Source organism: Pseudophryne corroboree, chromosome 4 (assembly GCF_028390025.1).
Source record: "Pseudophryne corroboree isolate aPseCor3 chromosome 4, aPseCor3.hap2, whole genome shotgun sequence".
Classification (NCBI taxonomy): Eukaryota; Metazoa; Chordata; class Amphibia; order Anura; family Myobatrachidae; genus Pseudophryne; species Pseudophryne corroboree.
Genome location: NC_086447.1, coordinates 727,702,305 through 727,721,004, shown reverse-complemented (window position 1 = coordinate 727,721,004; position 18,700 = coordinate 727,702,305). Strand labels below are relative to the sequence as shown.

General features: G+C 44.0%; 1 protein-coding gene across 10 annotated transcripts in view; it reads left to right on the top strand.

Moving 5' to 3' along the window:
• SLC8A1 (solute carrier family 8 member A1) overlaps positions 1-18,700 on the top strand; it is a 681,250-nt gene that overhangs the window by 553,551 nt on the left and 108,999 nt on the right. For all 10 annotated transcript variants that reach the window (XM_063918064.1, XM_063918070.1, XM_063918067.1 and 7 more), the window contains one exon: positions 13,080-13,210. In XM_063918064.1, coding sequence (XP_063774134.1) covers positions 13,080-13,210 — 131 coding nt within the window. The remainder of the gene's footprint in view (positions 1-13,079; positions 13,211-18,700) is intronic.

Sequence of the window (18,700 nt, the reverse complement as noted above, 5' to 3'; positions counted from 1 at the left end):
GCGATACACACAGTGACTCAGTCAGTCACATACCATATCTGTGTGCACTGCTCAGGCTCAGGCCAGTGTGCTGCATCATCTATATATATTATATATCTGTCTGACTGCTCAGCTCACACAGCTTATAATTGTGGGGGAGACTGGGGAGCACTACTGCAGTGCCAGTTATAGGTTATAGCAGGAGCCAGGAGTACATATTATATTAAAATTAAACAGTGCACACTTTTGCTGCAGGAGTGCCACTGCCAGTGTGACTGACCAGTGACCTGACCACACTGACCACCAGTATAGTTAGTAGTATACTTATATTGTGATTGCCTGAAAAAGTTAAACACTCTTCGTGTGACTTCACTTGTGTGTTTTTTTTTTTTTTATTCTATAAAAATAAAACTCATTCTGCTGACAGACAGTGTCCAGCAGGTCCGTCATTATATAATATATAATATATACCTGTCCGGCTGCAGTAGTGATATATATATATTTTTTATATCATTTATCATCCAGTCGCAGCAGACACAGTACGGTAGTTCACGGCTGTGGCTACCTCTGTGTCTCTGCACTCGGCAGGCAGTCCGTCCATAATTGTAATACCACCTAACCGTGGATTTTTTTCATTCTTCTTTATACATACATAGTTACATAGACATCTTCTCTTTATCAACCAGTCTATATTAGCTGCAGACACAGTACAGTACGGTAGTTCACGGCTGTGGCTACCTCTGTGTCTGCACTCGGCAGGCAGTCCGTCCATAATTGTATACCACCTAACCGTGGTTTTTTTTCATTCTTCTTTATACATACATAGTTACATAGACATCTTCTCTTTATCAACCAGTCTATATTAGCTGCAGACACAGTACAGTACGGTAGTTCACGGCTGTGGCTACCTCTGTGTCTGCACTCGGCAGGCAGTCCGTCCATAATTGTATACCACCTAACCGTGGATTTTTTTCAGTCTTCTTTATACATACATAGTTACATAGACATCTTCTCTTTATCAACCAGTCTATATTAGCTGCAGACACAGTACAGTACGGTAGTTCACGGCTGTGGCTACCTCTGAGTCTGCAGTCGGCAGGCAGTCCATAATTGTATACTAGTATCCATCTCCATTGTTTACCTGAGGTGCCTTTTAGTTGTGCCTATTAAAATATGGAGAACAAAAATGTTGAGGTTCCAAAATTAGGGAAAGATCAAGATCCACTTCCACCTCGTGCTGAAGCTGCTGCCACTAGTCATGGCCGAGACGATGAAATGCCAGCAACGTCGTCTGCCAAGGCCGATGCCCAATGTCATAGTACAGAGCATGTCAAATCCAAAACACCAAATATCAGAAAAAAAAGGACTCCAAAACCTAAAATAAAATTGTCGGAGGAGAAGCGTAAACTTGCCAATATGCCATTTACCACACGGAGTGGCAAGGAACGGCTGAGGCCCTGGCCTATGTTCATGGCTAGTGGTTCAGCTTCACATGAGGATGGAAGCACTCAGCCTCTCGCTAGAAAAATGAAAAGACTCAAGCTGGCAAAAGCAGCACAGCAAAGAACTGTGCATTCTTCGAAATCCCAAATCCACAAGGAGAGTCCAATTGTGTCGGTTGCGATGCCTGACCTTCCCAACACTGGACGTGAAGAGCATGCGCCTTCCACCATTTGCACGCCCCCTGCAAGTGCTGGAAGGAGCACCCGCAGTCCAGTTCCTGATAGTCAGATTGAAGATGTCAGTGTTGAAGTACACCAGGATGAGGAGGATATGGGTGTTGCTGGCGCTGGGGAGGAAATTGACCAGGAGGATTCTGATGGTGAGGTGGTTTGTTTAAGTCAGGCACCCGGGGAGACACCTGTTGTCCGTGGGAGGAATATGGCCGTTGACATGCCAGGTGAAAATACCAAAAAAATCAGCTCTTCGGTGTGGAGGTATTTCACCAGAAATGCGGACAACAGGTGTCAAGCCGTGTGTTCCCTTTGTCAAGCTGTAATAAGTAGGGGTAAGGACGTTAACCACCTCGGAACATCCTCCCTTATACGTCACCTGCAGCGCATTCATAATAAGTCAGTGACAAGTTCAAAAACTTTGGGTGACAGCGGAAGCAGTCCACTGACCAGTAAATCCCTTCCTCTTGTAACCAAGCTCACGCAAACCACCCCACCAACTCCCTCAGTGTCAATTTCCTCCTTCCCCAGGAATGCCAATAGTCCTGCAGGCCATGTCACTGGCAATTCTGACGAGTCCTCTCCTGCCTGGGATTCCTCCGATGCATCCTTGCGTGTAACGCCTACTGCTGCTGGCGCTGCTGTTGTTGCCGCTGGGAGTCGATGGTCATCCCAGAGGGGAAGTCGTAAGCCCACTTGTACTACTTCCAGTAAGCAATTGACTGTTCAACAGTCCTTTGCGAGGAAGATGAAATATCACAGCAGTCATCCTACTGCAAAGCGGATAACTGAGGCCTTGACAACTATGTTGGTGTTAGACGTGCGTCCGGTATCCGCCGTTAGTTCACAGGGAACTAGACAATTTATTGAGGCAGTGTGCCCCCGTTACCAAATACCATCTAGGTTCCACTTCTCTAGGCAGGCGATACCGAGAATGTACACGGACGTCAGAAAAAGACTCACCAGTGTCCTAAAAAATGCAGTTGTACCCAATGTCCACTTAACCACGGACATGTGGACAAGTGGAGCAGGGCAGGGTCAGGACTATATGACTGTGACAGCCCACTGGGTAGATGTATGGACTCCCGCCGCAAGAACAGCAGCGGCGGCACCAGTAGCAGCATCTCGCAAACGCCAACTCTTTCCTAGGCAGGCTACGCTTTGTATCACCGCTTTCCAGAATACGCACACAGCTGAAAACCTCTTACGGCAACTGAGGAAGATCATCGCGGAATGGCTTACCCCAATTGGACTCTCCTGTGGATTTGTGGCATCGGACAACGCCAGCAATATTGTGTGTGCATTAAATATGGGCAAATTCCAGCACGTCCCATGTTTTGCACATACCTTGAATTTGGTGGTGCAGAATTTTTTAAAAAACGACAGGGGCGTGCAAGAGATGCTGTCGGTGGCCAGAAGAATTGCGGGACACTTTCGGCGTACAGGCATTACGTACAGAAGACTGGAGCACCACCAAAAACTACTGAACCTGCCCTGCCATCATCTGAAGCAAGAAGTGGTAACGAGGTGGAATTCAACCCTCTATATGCTTCAGAGGTTGGAGGAGCAGCAAAAGGCCATTCAAGCCTATACAATTGAGCACGATATAGGAGGTGGAATGCACCTGTCTCAAGTGCAGTGGAGAATGATTTCAACGTTGTGCAAGGTTCTGATGCCCTTTGAACTTGCCACACGTGAAGTCAGTTCAGATACTGCCAGCCTGAGTCAGGTCATTCCCCTCATCAGGCTTTTGCAGAAGAAGCTGGAGGCATTGAAGAAGGAGCTAAAAGGGAGCGATTCCGCTAGGCATGTGGGACTTGTGGAAGCAGCCCTTAATTCGCTTAACAAGGATTCACGGGTGGTCAATCTGTTGAAATCAGAGCACTACATTTTGGCCACCGTGCTCGATCCTAGATTTAAAGCCTACCTTGGATCTCTCTTTCCGGCAGACACAAGTCTGCTGGGGTTGAAAGACCTGCTGGTGACAAAATTGTCAAGTCAAGCGGAACGCGACCTGTCAACATCTCCTCCTTCACATTCTCCCGCAACTGGGGGTGCGAGGAAAAGGCTCAGAATTCCGAGCCCACCCGCTGGCGGTGATGCAGGGCAGTCTGGAGCGACTGCTGATGCTGACATCTGGTCCGGACTGAAGGACCTGACAACGATTACGGACATGTCGTCTACTGTCACTGCATATGATTCTCTCAACATTGATAGAATGGTGGAGGATTATATGAGTGACCGCATCCAAGTAGGCACGTCACACAGTCCGTACTTATACTGGCAGGAAAAAGAGGCAATTTGGAGGCCCTTGCACAAACTGGCTTTATTCTACCTAAGTTGCCCTCCCACAAGTGTGTACTCCGAAAGAGTGTTTAGTGCCGCCGCTCACCTTGTCAGCAATCGGCGTACGAGGTTACATCCAGAAAATGTGGAGAAGATGATGTTCATTAAAATGAATTATAATCAATTCCTCCGCGGAGACATTGACCAGCAGCAATTGCCTCCACAAAGTACACAGGGAGCTGAGATGGTGGATTCCAGTGGGGACGAATTGATAATCTGTGAGGAGGGGGATGTACACGGTGATATATCGGAGGGTGAAGATGAGGTGGACATCTTGCCTCTGTAGAGCCAGTTTGTGCAAGGAGAGATTAATTGCTTCTTTTTTGGGGGGGGTCCAAACCAACCCGTCATATCAGTCACAGTCGTGTGGCAGACCCTGTCACTGAAATGATGGGTTGGTTAAAGTGTGCATGTCCTGTTTTGTTTATACAACATAAGGGTGGGTGGGAGGGCCCAAGGACAATTCCATCTTGCACCTCTTTTTTCTTTTCTTTTTCTTTGCATCATGTGCTGATTGGGGAGGGTTTTTTGGAAGGGACATCCTGCGTGACACTGCAGTGCCACTCCTAGATGGGCCCGGTGTTTGTGTCGGCCACTAGGGTCGCTAATCTTACTCACACAGTCAGCTACCTCATTGCGCCTCTTTTTTTCTTTGCGTCATGTGCTGTTTGGGGAGGGTTTTTTGGAAGGGACATCCTGCGTGACACTGCAGTGCCACTCCTAGATGGGCCCGGTGTTTGTGTCGGCCACTAGGGTCGCTAATCTTACTCACACAGCTACCTCATTGCGCCTCTTTTTTTCTTTGCGTCATGTGCTGTTTGGGGAGGGTTTTTTGGAAGGGACATCCTGCGTGACACTGCAGTGCCACTCCTAGATGGGCCCGGTGTTTGTGTCGGCCACTAGGGTCGCTAATCTTACTCACACAGCTACCTCATTGCGCCTCTTTTTTTCTTTGCGTCATGTGCTGTTTGGGGAGGGTTTTTTGGAAGGGCCATCCTGCGTGACACTGCAGTGCCACTCCTAGATGGGCCCGGTGTTTGTGTCGGCCACTAGGGTCGCTTATCTTACTCACACAGCGACCTCGGTGCAAATTTTAGGACTAAAAATAATATTGTGAGGTGTGAGGTATTCAGAATAGACTGAAAATGAGTGTAAATTATGGTTTTTGAGGTTAATAATACTTTGGGATCAAAATGACCCCCAAATTCTATGATTTAAGCTGTTTTTTAGTGTTTTTTGAAAAAAACACCCGAATCCAAAACACACCCGAATCCGACAAAAAAAATTCGGTGAGGTTTTGCCAAAACGCGTTCGAACCCAAAACACGGCCGCGGAACCGAACCCAAAACCAAAACACAAAACCCGAAAAATTTCAGGCGCTCATCTCTAGTTCCAGGTACAGTAATTTGGGCTTCAATTTCCTCCTCTTCCCTCAAATGTAAAAGCTCATGGACCTCCTTCTCCTTCTTATGAGATGTGGTCTTAAACAAAGTCACTGGCAACAAACACTGTCCCTTATTGCCATCCGCTGTGGCAACTGTGTGTCTTGTATCTCCAGCTGCCGCTGATTATGTAATCAGCATGCATCAGGCAGCTATGGCGGGCCAATCATTAGCTTCTAGTGCAAACCGGGAGTTAAAACCCAAGTCGCACCATTTAGACTTAACCCGGGTCATATACTTGGGACGGAAGCCGCGGGAAAAACTCTGGTCAGTATCAAGGGTGCCGACCTGGAACCATGAACCCAGGATGGTACCTTTTAGCTCAACATGGAATTTGACGGCAGATAAAGACCACTTGGTCCATCTAGTCTGCCCTCAATACATGTACATGCGCACACATACACAACAGGGTTAATATTTATCTGGAGCCAATTAACCTACCAGTGTATATTTTTGGATTGTGGGAGTAAACCAGAGTACCTGGAGGAAACCCACGCACATACGTGGAGAATATACAAACTCCACACAGTTAGGGCCATGGTGGGAATCAATTCCATGACTTCAGTCCTATGAGGCAGAAATGCTAATCTTTACACCATCCTTATTGCTCCAAGTTCTGCAAGTTCTAAACCAGAGGTTCTCAAACTTGGTCCTCGTGGGCCCACACAGTGCATGTTTTGCAGGTAACCCAGCAGGTGCACAGGTGTATTAATTACTCACTGACACATTTTAAAAGGTCCACAGGTGGAGCTAATTATTTCACTTGTGATTCTGTGAGGAGACCTGCAAAACATGCACTGTGTGGGCCCACGAGGACCAAGTTTGTGAACCTCTGTTCTAAACCCTTCTACCATCAATACATCACCCCCAAGTACCTGCCCTGGTATCCGTTCACATGGTCGACCATGTTATGGTCGACAGTCATTAGGTCGACCACTATTGGTCGACATCGACACATGAAAGGTCGACACATGAAAATGTCGACATGAGTTTTTTTACTTTTTTTTCTTTTGGGGAACTTTTCCATACTTTACGATCCACGTGGACTACGATTGGAATGGTAATCTGTGCTGAGCGAAGCGAAGGCACCATGCCCGAAGCATGGCGAGCGAAGCGAGCCATGCGAGGGGACGTGGTGCACTAATTGGGGTTCCCAGTCACTTTACGCAAAAAACGACACCCAAATAAGTAAAAAAACTCATGTCGACCTTTTCATGTGTCTACCATGTGTCCATGTCGACCATGTCAATGTCGACCAATAGTGGTCGACCTAATGACTGTCGACCATAACATGGTCGACCATTCATACCGGAACTACCTGCCCTACATAATTTTAATCCATTATTTAGCTTTTTAGAGAAAGTCAACTGAAAACTGGCAAGTCTTTATTGGCCAAATTATGCTATTTAAACCCCTCAAAGTGTGTGATCACTCATTGGGAGGTGCGTACCAGAGGTTCTGCGCTGTGTCCAGACATTTTTACCTACCTTTTCACCTGCTCAAGACTTTTCTTACCTTTTCACCTGCTCAATATGCTGCACGCAAAAATGTGAACTTACTCAGTAAAAGCAATGGGAGTTTGTAACTGAATTCTTTATTTTAGGACTCTGATTAATGTGACAAATGGGAATTCAGATGAACTGGAGCATAATGTTTATAATTTCACGACAGCTTAAAAGATATTGTTATGATTTTATGAAAGAAAAACGTAACAGACACAAATGATATTGTGGTTCACAGCGAGTCACTTAGTGTTAGTAGCATCTCACAGCTTTGTGTGATAACTTCTCATTTCCATGTGTTGAATTATTGAATAGCCATACTGTTCTAGTACTACAGTACATTATAATTTGATAATACTTCTCTTCTACTGGGATAAATTACCATAATGCCATAAGCAAACCTAAACATCTAGTTATTCCCACAGTGTGCTTTGTAATGCCTTGACAGTGTTGGGGAAATTTGACTTCTAATACACACATAGACTGGAGACTGAAGAAAGTTATTAGCTGGAGTTATCTCTGCTCCCCTATGCACAGTTGCTTAAAATGGCTTGAGGAGTTGTTAATGCTTGAACTGCTCAGACCTTCTCCGATGTAGGTAATATGTTCCAGTTACAATCCTATCAAATCACAGCTTCATTACCCTAATGAAACACAGTTCAAATGCTGAGGTCAGTTTAATCAGCTTCCTGCTGTGTACTGTGCTAATGCTTCTAAGCTTCCACACTTACCAATAGTTTAACAGTAAAGAACAGTTCAGCCATTAATCAGGCAGTCTCTGTTCCTTCAGATAAAATGTAATCATCCCATAGCAAGTTACGTAATTAATATACTGTAGATAATTAGTAAAATAAACTGTTGTAAAAAAATATATATATATAAAAGTACTGTGAAATACAAGAAATATAATCTCAGTTATTCATTAATATACAAAAAAGTACAAATAATGGGAATGTCATTTTAATACATTTATTATAATGACGATAAATGTTATTATATAGTGCATACAGAAGTATATGATTAATTCCAGAGATGGAGATATTTAATAAATTGAGTAAAATTAAAGCTTGAGCACAGTGAATCAGTTTTTATTGTCTTTATTATTATTCTTTATCACAGAATTTATTCACTTACACGGCACAATTAATTTATGATTATTCACATATATGTTTCTCAATTGCTAGGTCAATATATATTTTTTAGTCATTATTAATAAAAGTTATATTTTAATAATTGAATAAGTACATAAATTCTTCATTCTCTTCTAAGTGCGCCAACGAAGAGGCAATCTTTTTCTGTCCCATGTTGATCTTCAATTTTATTGTCTATGGCAGCACCCCGTATTGATTGATTAATAATTTTTTGGTCATAATATAATTTGGGGAATTTTCTATCACAAATTACATAAAATTTTGGCTTGATGCAGAAGACATCCTTATCCCCCATCCCTTCCATATTTTTAGGAGTGTGGGAAGAAACTGGAGTATCCGTGAAAGCCCATTCATACAAATACAGATTGGCCATGACTGGGAATTGAAATTACAACCTCATTTCTGAGACTATAACAAGTACACCAGCTATGCAGCCCAGTAAGGGCATTGCTATAGTACTGCGCATGAGGTTAGAGATGGCAGCTGTTGGTGCTGTTGATTTGTCCTGGATGTGCTGACATACCTACAGTGCGGCTTCAATTATCCCCGATAGCTGGCACTAGCAGGGATTTTGTTTCAACTGCCTGGAGTCAGGAGGAAAAAAAAACGATATGTGCTGTTTTTTTTGCGGCCGCGATCATGAAAACAGATGGATCCGATAACTTATCCTGGATCTATGTGTTTTTTTGCAAGGAAAGGGGTAAATTGTACTGCAAAAAAAAAAAAGGGGCATTAATTGAATTGCCCCAAAAAACCATCAGACAAAAAATTGGTAAAAATAAAGGACATCTTTTGTACAGAAAAATTTGGAACGACTAATTGAATTCCCCCCTTAAAATTAAAAGTATACCATTGTCCACTTCCTTTACTAAATTCATCAATACCATTATGAGATAGCAAGAAATTGAGACCAGACAATTTTTTTATTAAGGGGGAAGTCCGAAATTTGTAAAAGTGCTTGAAATTACTTTGCACAATAGACTTGCAAACCCATCTGGAAAAACTGGCAGGAGGGAGAATGGGGGGAGTTCATTTGACTTTACTGCTGTATTTAGAAACATCACTCAATCATTGAGTTTTTATACCACTGAATTAAACATATAGAGCTCTCATTAATATCGTAAACCTTTTAAGATTCTACTCTCCTATAAAGCATGCTAGGTAGCCATTCATTAGAAAAGGATGGATAATGAAAAAATAATTTAGGCTGAGCAAGATACACTCTGTACCTTTAATGTCAATTACAAAGTGTAGCACCACTTGTTCTGTATCATACTGTTCATTGACACATTGCAAAGTACTGAAGACATAAAATACTGTACTTAAATCAGAATATTAAGCTGGCCATACACTGAGCAAGTTTTCATTCAGCTATCCAACAGGATGTTTATTTGACCAACTCAACTATCATGAAGTGTGACAACATTGTCCAACTTTTCCATCAGAACAGCCATCTAAAGCAGCTTTCCCTCCAACTGGACGATGTTCTGATGTCACAGAAGAAGTTAGACACTGTCTGCATACTTCTTTATGTGAAAAATAGAATAAAAAATGTAAAACAATTGTGGAGGCATCCCCTACTTCTTAATGAGCACTAGTGCTTTTCAGCCTAGTGTTAGTGTCCCTAAAATCAGGAATAAAATCAATATGGGGTCCATCCTGATTTCAGGGTATCCAAAACTGGGCTATTACAGCCTGTGCTGGTGAAACCATGGAGGGGGTACCTTCAGTGGTTTGGTTCCCCTACCATGGTTCAAAACCAGCCCCATGCCAGTTATCAACCCTGGTGCCAATAGCAATATGGCTGCCATGTTGTGTCTTTCAGTGGTTCACTGTCCAGTATGAGAGTAATGAAATACAAAGTTTTTATGTGGGGAATACACAAATGTTGGTGCTTATGAATTGAGCAGTTATATAATACAATGCAACAGAATAGTACTTAACAGGGATGTCCTTAGGGAGTACTATGCAAATGTAATTTTAGCTATTTGAAATGAAACATAATTGAATACTATTAATTAATTAAGTACATTGTTTTGATTTTATTACTTTTTTATTAAATGCTGTTCCTATCAATTAGTGAAAGCTCTGTACTGGCAGCTATTCTAGCACTAGAATATGTGGAGAACATTCACATAGTGAAATGCATACTTACTAAAATATGCTGATCATGAGAATGATTCCACTTTTACACCAAAGTCTCAGGTCTGACCTGGGATTTGGAACATGGGTCAGACCCGGGACTTACCCCTTTCCCACTGTGGCTGGGCAGTGCAGATCGGGACCCCCCGGGGTGTGGCCATGGTCCCGTTAGGCCACAGCCCCAATGGAAGTTGCCCTACATCCTCTGGAAGCTGCTGGGCTGCCCCCCAACCTCCGGCTCTCACTGTTTCCGGGCACTGCGCTGCTGTCCGCATAGCACAGTGGTGGCCAACGCGTGGCTCTAGAGCCACATGCGGCTCTTTCTTTATTCAAATGTGGCTCCCAACACTCAAAGTCACGTGACCACAAGAGATCTGTAAACCGCTGCACTCCAGCCAGACATGCAGCAGCATTACGTAGACTGAGAACTGAGGGAGCCAAATACACATGGGGGAGCTGGCTGGAGTGACACAGGCGGGTGCTGGCTGGAGTGACACAGGCTGGTGCTGGCTGGAGCGACACGTGGGGGAACTGAAGTGTATTATGTGAATCTGGCTTTTCAATATATTTTATGCGGATCTAGCTTTTTCAAATATTTGATGTAGAAGTGGCATTTTCATTGCATTTTATGTTGGATCTGGCTTTTTCAATGTATTTTATACCAGGGGCGTGGCCTAGCAGGCACAAGGTCACACCCCATTTTTGCAAGTGCGCCTTCGGCTCGAAGTCGGCTCTTTGATGTACCTAACAAGATTTATTGGCTCTTTGTCTCTGACTGGTTGGCCACCCCTGGCATAGCAGGATAGACAGCATGCGCTGTGTCCCCCAACCTCCCACAGGACACTGCAGTTTGGCAGGTATGGGCTTTCAGCATGTTGTAAACGTGTCCCAGGTCGGATGTCTCGGGTAACGCATTTACACTGCCGCTTAACTCAGGTCCTACTCGTGTCCAACCCTGCTCACTATGCGGGTTAGATCCCTGGGTAACTGGACCCAGGTTTATATTGGGGAGCATTTATCACTGAGCAAAAACCTGGATGGATGCACATTCACGTGCAAAAATACGGGTTTTTCAAGGCAGTGTAAAAGGGGTATTAGTGACATTGTCATAAATTACCCATTTACTGTTTAATTTTGGTTGACCACATTGAGTGAATGAATGTTCTTTAATTACTATTACTGTCAGGTCTAGTTTTGGGCCGTAATGCTTCCAAACACCGTTCCTGAAGGTCTTTCCTAAAATGGCATCATCGGCAACGGTGAACCGGAACATCTGCGGCCTGCCCTGCTGTCGCTGCTACCACTGCTTACCGCGTCTTAGGGGAGGAGAGCGCAGCACATTTCTGTCCTGCCCCTCATTTTGTCCCCGTCTGTGGTGGACATTTAAAATGTTGCTCGGCCGTCTGCCAATGAGAGCTTGAGTGCCAGCTGCGGCGGCTCCTGATTGGCTGCCGGCCCGTGGACTTTGATTGGCTCACAAGCTGGCACCATATTTCAAATGGCCGCCGGAGATCGGACACAGTGAGGGGCAGGAGAGACACGTGTTGCGCTATCCTTCCTGTTCTCAGACACGGGAATCAGTGGCAGCAGCAGCGAGGTCAGTACTATACTGGGGGCATTTTGTATCTGGCGCTGCTGGGGGCATTGTGTAATGCACTGCTTGGAGCATTGTGTATCTGGCACTACTGGGTGCATTTTGTAACTGGCACTGCTGGGGGCATTGTGTATCTGGCACTGCTGGGGGCATTGTGTAACTGGCACTACTGGGGGCATTATGTGTATCCGGCACTATGGGGGCATTATATGTATATATATGGCACTACTCGGGGCATTATATGTTTAAAATAAAAAGTTTATTCATCAATTGATGTCCCGTCCCTTTCGCAGCTCAACTCACATCACCACCCACCTGTACCCCACCCACAGTTTTGAACCTATTTTCCTACAAAAGTAGCGTTGATTATTGTATTTTAATAATCAATTACACTGGAAGAGTGCAAATTTGAATGATGACCCCCATCTGCCCATGTGAAGCAGTGATTGTGTATCCTGGAAGCACTATTTTACTATTTTTAATAATTGTAAAAGTTTTATTTGATTAGTATGGAGTGGAATTTAATAAGTCAAGCTGAAAAACAAATCCACACTCGACTTGTATGCACAACTTGTAGGCACTGTATTTTGGCTTTACCAGGGTCCCCAAATGCATGTACTCTAAACACTTTGCAGCCGAAAATGTATTAATATCCCTTCAACTTCTCAATTATGCAAAGAGCCAGTTCATGGGACAGGGGAATAAACTCCAGCCTGGGCTGCTGGCAACAGGTGAGCGGTTACGAGACAGCGCTAAATGGTGTAGAACCATTACTGGTTGTTGAGGTGCTGGAGATGGCAAACCACATACTGTACAAGGTAGCATATTTTTTTTTTATGTGAGAATGAACTCATCTATAAGAAATTACTAAACTACTGTACACCAAATAAAACATTTATTGAACATTACGCTTAGCAACAAAAACATTTTTCTATTGAAGCAAGGAGAGCTAGAAGTTTTGTTGTGTACCCCAGATTAATGTGTTGGTGTTATTATGATGATGATGATGATGATTGGGTGGGGCAGATGTATTAACCTGGGGAAAGCAGAAGGAAGTGATAAACCAGTGATAAGTGCAAGGCACCAGCCAATCAGCTCCAATATGTAAATTAACAGTTAGGAGCTGGTGCGTTTATCACTTCCTTATGCCGTCTCCAGGCTTAATACATCTGCCCCATAGTTCTTACAATTTTACAGAGCTTCTGGTGTACAATGTGCAATGGTAGTAATCTTATCTTTTTTGTTTTCAGAGAAAAATGAAGAAAAACTGCCGCTCACAAGCAAAGAAGAGGAAGAGCGACGTATAGCGGATATGGGCCGACCGGTGCTGGGAGAGCACACAAAACTTGAAATAATTATTGAAGAATCCTACGAGTTTAAGGTACTGTTACTGACAACATAACATATACTGTCATAGAGTATAATTTTATAGCATGGAGGCATGAGCTCATCATTTCACTAGGAACTAGAGATAGCTGAGGTATGAGGTACAGGGAACACATTAGGGGAAATAGATACCCTATACAATAATAGGCTAACGCTGCTCCTCACCTCTATGGGGGGAATTGGCCGGTGGTCAATAGATGGTGCCCGACGAAGCAATTCAAGTGTTGATCCGTTCGCATGCGCCCAGCGGCTGGTTCTGACATTACTGTTATGATGTTCTGTCATTTTAACGTTCTGGTAACTAGTAATGATATAAAGAATCGGCGAATGTATGGTTTATGTGGAAGTAAACTTTCACAAGAGGTATAATAATAGAAGGCCTGAGTGAATTTACATTGATCAAGGTAAGGGAAATATCATTTGAGCGAGAATTCTCATATCAAGTTGATGTTGTTTCTCATTTTTGCTATGTGTTTTGTCCATATTTTCTCCATAATTTGCTTTTCTTGTGGGTGTTTACTCGTTGAATTTGAGTAAGAAAAAGTAGTAATGTAACAGAGGGACTTTTTTCACTGAAGCTAAATTACTAAGCAACAGTAGCTCCTAGGGGACATAACAAAGAGGATTACTAAAAGTACATGTGCATAAAATATAGAAATATTATATGTTAATCTAGGGGACTGAAACAAAGCTTGATGGCAATCTGGCATCCCCCTATACAGGTGTGTTTGTCTATTAATGGTTATGTAAGGCATTATCAAGGTGATTGTGTTTGAGAAAAACAGAGACCAACTGCAGCAACTAATATACAGTAATTTCTCCTTATATCAGAGACAGGGACTGTCTTTCCGATTACCCTGCTAGAATACTTCTCAGTCCACTCCATTCACCATTGTTTGTGGACATCACTTGTATAATGCATTAGGCAGTAGGCTCAGTAATTGCTCTCCATCTTCTAACCGAAAGCGGACACGGGTCTTGAACCTATTCATGGCAATCTAATTTTCTCTAACGTCCTTGAGGATGCTGGGACTCCGTAAGGACTATAGGGAATAGACGGGCTCCGCAGGAGATAGGGCACTTTAAGAAAGCTTTGGATTCTGGGTGTGCACTGGCTCCTCCCGTTATGCCCCTCCTCCAGACCTCAGTTTTACACTGTGCCCAGAGCGAGATGGGTGCACTGCAGGGAGCTCCCCTGAGTTCTCTGCCTAGAAAGCATTTTTGTTTGGATTTTTTCTACATTTGGGAGCACTGCTGGCAACAGGCTCCCTGCATCGAGGGACTGAGGAGAGAGGGGCAGACCTTCTTGTCTAAGATAGGCTCTGCTTCCTCGGTTAATGGACACCATTAGCTCCAGAGGGGGTGAACACAGGTTCTTACTGGGCGTCCACCCCCAGAGCCGCACCGCCGTTCTCCTCACAGAGCCAGAAGAAACGAAGTCAGAAGACGTCTCAGGTGGCAGAAGCCTTCAGAGCTTCACTGAGGTAACGCACAGCACCGCAGCTGTGCGTCATTGCTCCCATACACCTCACATACTCCGGTCACTGTAAGGGCGCAGGAGGGGGGGCCCTGGGCAACAATATAACACCTCTCTTATGGCAAAAAGTATATATACATGTACAGGTGGGCACTGTACATGTATATAAAAGAGCCTCCGCCATATTTTAGTAAGTTTGAGCGGGACAGAAGCCCGCCGTCGAGGGGGCGGGGCTTCTCCCTCAGCACTCACCAGCGCCATTTTCTCTCCACAGCACCGCTGAGAGGAAGCTCCCCGGACTCTCCCCTGCTTGACACACGGTGAAGAGGGTTTTAAAGTAGAGGGGGGCACATATTTGGCGATTATACATTACAGCAGCGCTACTGGGTAAACATTCTGTGTTTTTTTCCTGGGACATATAGCGCTGGGGTGTGTGCTGGCATTCTCTCTCTCTGTCTCTCCAAAGGGCCTAGGGGGGAACCTGTCTTCAGATAAGAGATTCCCTGTGTGTGTGGAGTGTGTCGGTACGTGTGTGTCGACATGTCTGCGGTAAAAGGCTCTCCTAAGGAAGAGATGGAGCAAATCTGTGTGGGTGCGTGGTCTCTCCGTCGACAACGCCGACACCTGATTGGATATGTGAAATTAAGTGCTAAGATGAACTTATTACAAAAGATTAGAGAACAGACAGGGAATATACCCATGTCTGCCCCTATATCACAGAGACCTTCAGAGTCTCACAATGCTCACTATCCAAAATAATAGACACTGTTAATGACACGGAGTCTGACTCCAGTGTCGACTACGATAATACAAAGTACAGCCAAGACTGGCAGAAAAGTATTCAATATATGATTATTGTAATAAAAGATGTTTTGCATATCACTGATGACTCATCTGTCCCTGACACAAGGGTACACATGTTTAAGGGGAAGAAAGCTGAGGTAAATTTCCCTCCTCTCATGAAGGAAAAGAGCGGGAATCTCCAGACAAGAAGCTGCAGCTTCCCAAAAAGAATTATCAGGGAATATCCTTTCCCTAATGGGGCCAGGATAAGATAGGAATCTTCCCCAAGGGTGTACAAGGCATTGACACGTTTACCCAAAAAGGTAGCGCTGACTTAACAGCTATCCTCAGGGATCCTGCAGATAGCATGCAGTAAAAGTACTTTGAAGTCCATTTACACACATTCTGGTGCACTACTCAGACCGGCGATTGTGTCGGCATGGGTTTATAGCGCTGTAGCAGCGTAGTCAGATACCTTATCAGCGGTGGTTTAACCCCTAGATAAGGATGCCATGTTATTGTCCCTAGTATATATAAATATATGTACATATATATTTATATGTAAAAGATGTTGTCTTATATATATATATATATATATATATATATATATGGATACAACCACATCATGAGGCTCCAGCTGGGGCTATGTTGTAGATGAGACCAGCACTCCAAATATAATCAAACGTTTTTATGCCATTTTATAACACATCACAAACGGGTTCTCTGTGCAAATTCAGCAATTTGTAACATCACAAACGGGTTCTCTGTGCAAATTCAGCAATTTGTAAACATGACTTTTGTAATATCAAGTATCTCACACGTCCTGTGTATACTGGGGATATGCATCCTACCCAGCCGAGTCTCCCAACAGCTGTTTCGGCTACCGCCGTCGTCAGGGGAGCTGTTACCATCAGTCAGCTAATCTTGTCACATTTATAACCCACAAAATATTCAAAACCGTGCTCACCTGTCACCTCATTCTTAATCATCCCCGCCAGCTGGAGTTGAAAGGCGTGCTCGCCTGGCCGCACGGACACCGCGGCGCCCAGCTGTGACGTCATCCGGCTCTGTCCCATGCTGGCGGGCCACTCCCAGCGTTTCCTCCATCGCCTAGGTAACGGGGATACCACCTCCCCGCGTCATATGATTGTGACGCGAGTCCAGCACCCCCCGCCCTGTCATCGAATGGAGGTAGGCTAATTGGTCCACTCCCGCAAGGGATCCGCCTGTCATGACGTCTATCACTGACCTCCTCGTCTCCCAGCAACCGGGCCGCATCGCCTCCCCACACCTGCAGCAGGGAATCAAAAAGAATATAGTGTATCTACATATGAAAGACCTAATCTATCATTAAACTGTACACCCCCCAAGAGACTGTCTCTCTATAACGTATAACGGGTATTAGTAAATGATTCAACCATATTATGCATTATAGTCAGAATTACATAAAATCCTATATTCCAAGCATGTTTGTGACTGGACACCGATCCATCAGCACTCTTATTGAATAACAACACTAAATATATACGTCCTATTATGCCGATCTTATCCTTAGTCACACACACTATCCCGTAAGTCTAGGATTTTTCTCCCCGATATATTCCCCTCATACTGTCATGTATAGACAATGTCCCCGAACATGGAGGCAAACTAGTATACAACTTATTTCATGTGGAGAAAGTATCCGCTCAAGGACTACAGCTAACTAGAACAGCAAACCTGATCCATAACCAAGCACTTTCTGTTATTTACAAAAAACAGGAAAGAATTAATTCCTCATTTAACCTCCGTGGGGTCATAGCGTTCAATTGGTATATCCACCGGCTCTCTTGCTTCAATAAATGCTTGTTCCGATCACCGCCTCTCCTGAGCGGTGGTATATGGTCCAATGGCATAAATTTAAAGTCCCTTATTTTGTGACCACAGTTCACGAAGTGTCTGGCTACCGGCGGTGTGTTAGTTTCCACTAATTGTAGAGCTTTTTTAATTGAAGAACGATGCATGGAAATTCGTTCCTTTAGCATTCGAATCGTTTTGCCCACGTAGACCTTTTTGCATGGACATACAATGATGTAAGTCACATAACGGGTTTCACATGTCATCCTGTGTCTCAACACATATTTGTCCCCTGACATCGGGTGTGTAAATTCGCTCCCCGTCAGCATGAAAGTGCAATTTGCACAACTGCCACATTTGAAGGCTCCCTTTTGCAAACTGAGCCAATTGCTGTTGGACACCATTCCTGGTCTGATATCAGAGTGTGAGATACGTTCCTTCAGATTCCTGCTCCTCTTATAGCTGAAGAGGGGTGTATTGGCACAGAATCTGCTTAAAGACGGGTCAGTCTGGACTATATGCCAATGCTTGAGTATCGATTTTTTGACCAAACCCGATGTGATGGCATAGGTGCTTGTGAATACCAGCCGCTCAACTTCTCCTTGTTTGATCTTTGGGATCAAAAGATCCTCCCGTTTCAGTCCCAAACATCTGGTCACAGCATCTTTTACCTCCAACGGATTATACCCACGGTCAATAAACTTCTGCCCCATGTTAGCTAGAGCCTCCGGCAGTTTGGTATGGTCCGACGTTATGCGTGTCACCCTTAACAACTGTGAATAGGAAAATCCCTTTTTCAAATGTTGTGGATGGAAACTGGATGCCAGGAGAAGTGTGTTTTTGTCGGTAGGTTTCTTGAAAATGTTTGTAGTAAAACATCCTTTATCAATCCCTACCATAACATCAAGAAACTCCATATTCATCTTGCTATAGCGATAAGTGTATCTAATGGATCCAGGCCTGCTGTTCAACTTGTCTACAAATTCTATGAGTGCTTTCTCACCACCAGTCCACAGCATAAAGAGATCATCAATAAATCTAACATAAAAAATTATGAAATTTGAAAAAAATGGATCATTCATAATATTTTCTTGTTCATAATTATACATAAATAAATTGGCGTACGACGGAGCCATGTTCGACCCCATCGCCGTCCCGTGTAGCTGTAAATAAAAAGAATTATTAAACAAAAAATAATTTTTATGCAAGATAACTTCAATCAATAATAATAAAAAATCAACTGGTGGACCTACGTACTGTGGACTGGTGGTGATAGCTCTCCTCACTGATTCAATGCCCTCAGTGTGATCAATACTAGTGTATAAACTAGACACATCTAGAGTCACCAGGAGACAATCACAAGGTGGCTGGCCAAAATCTTTCAACTTG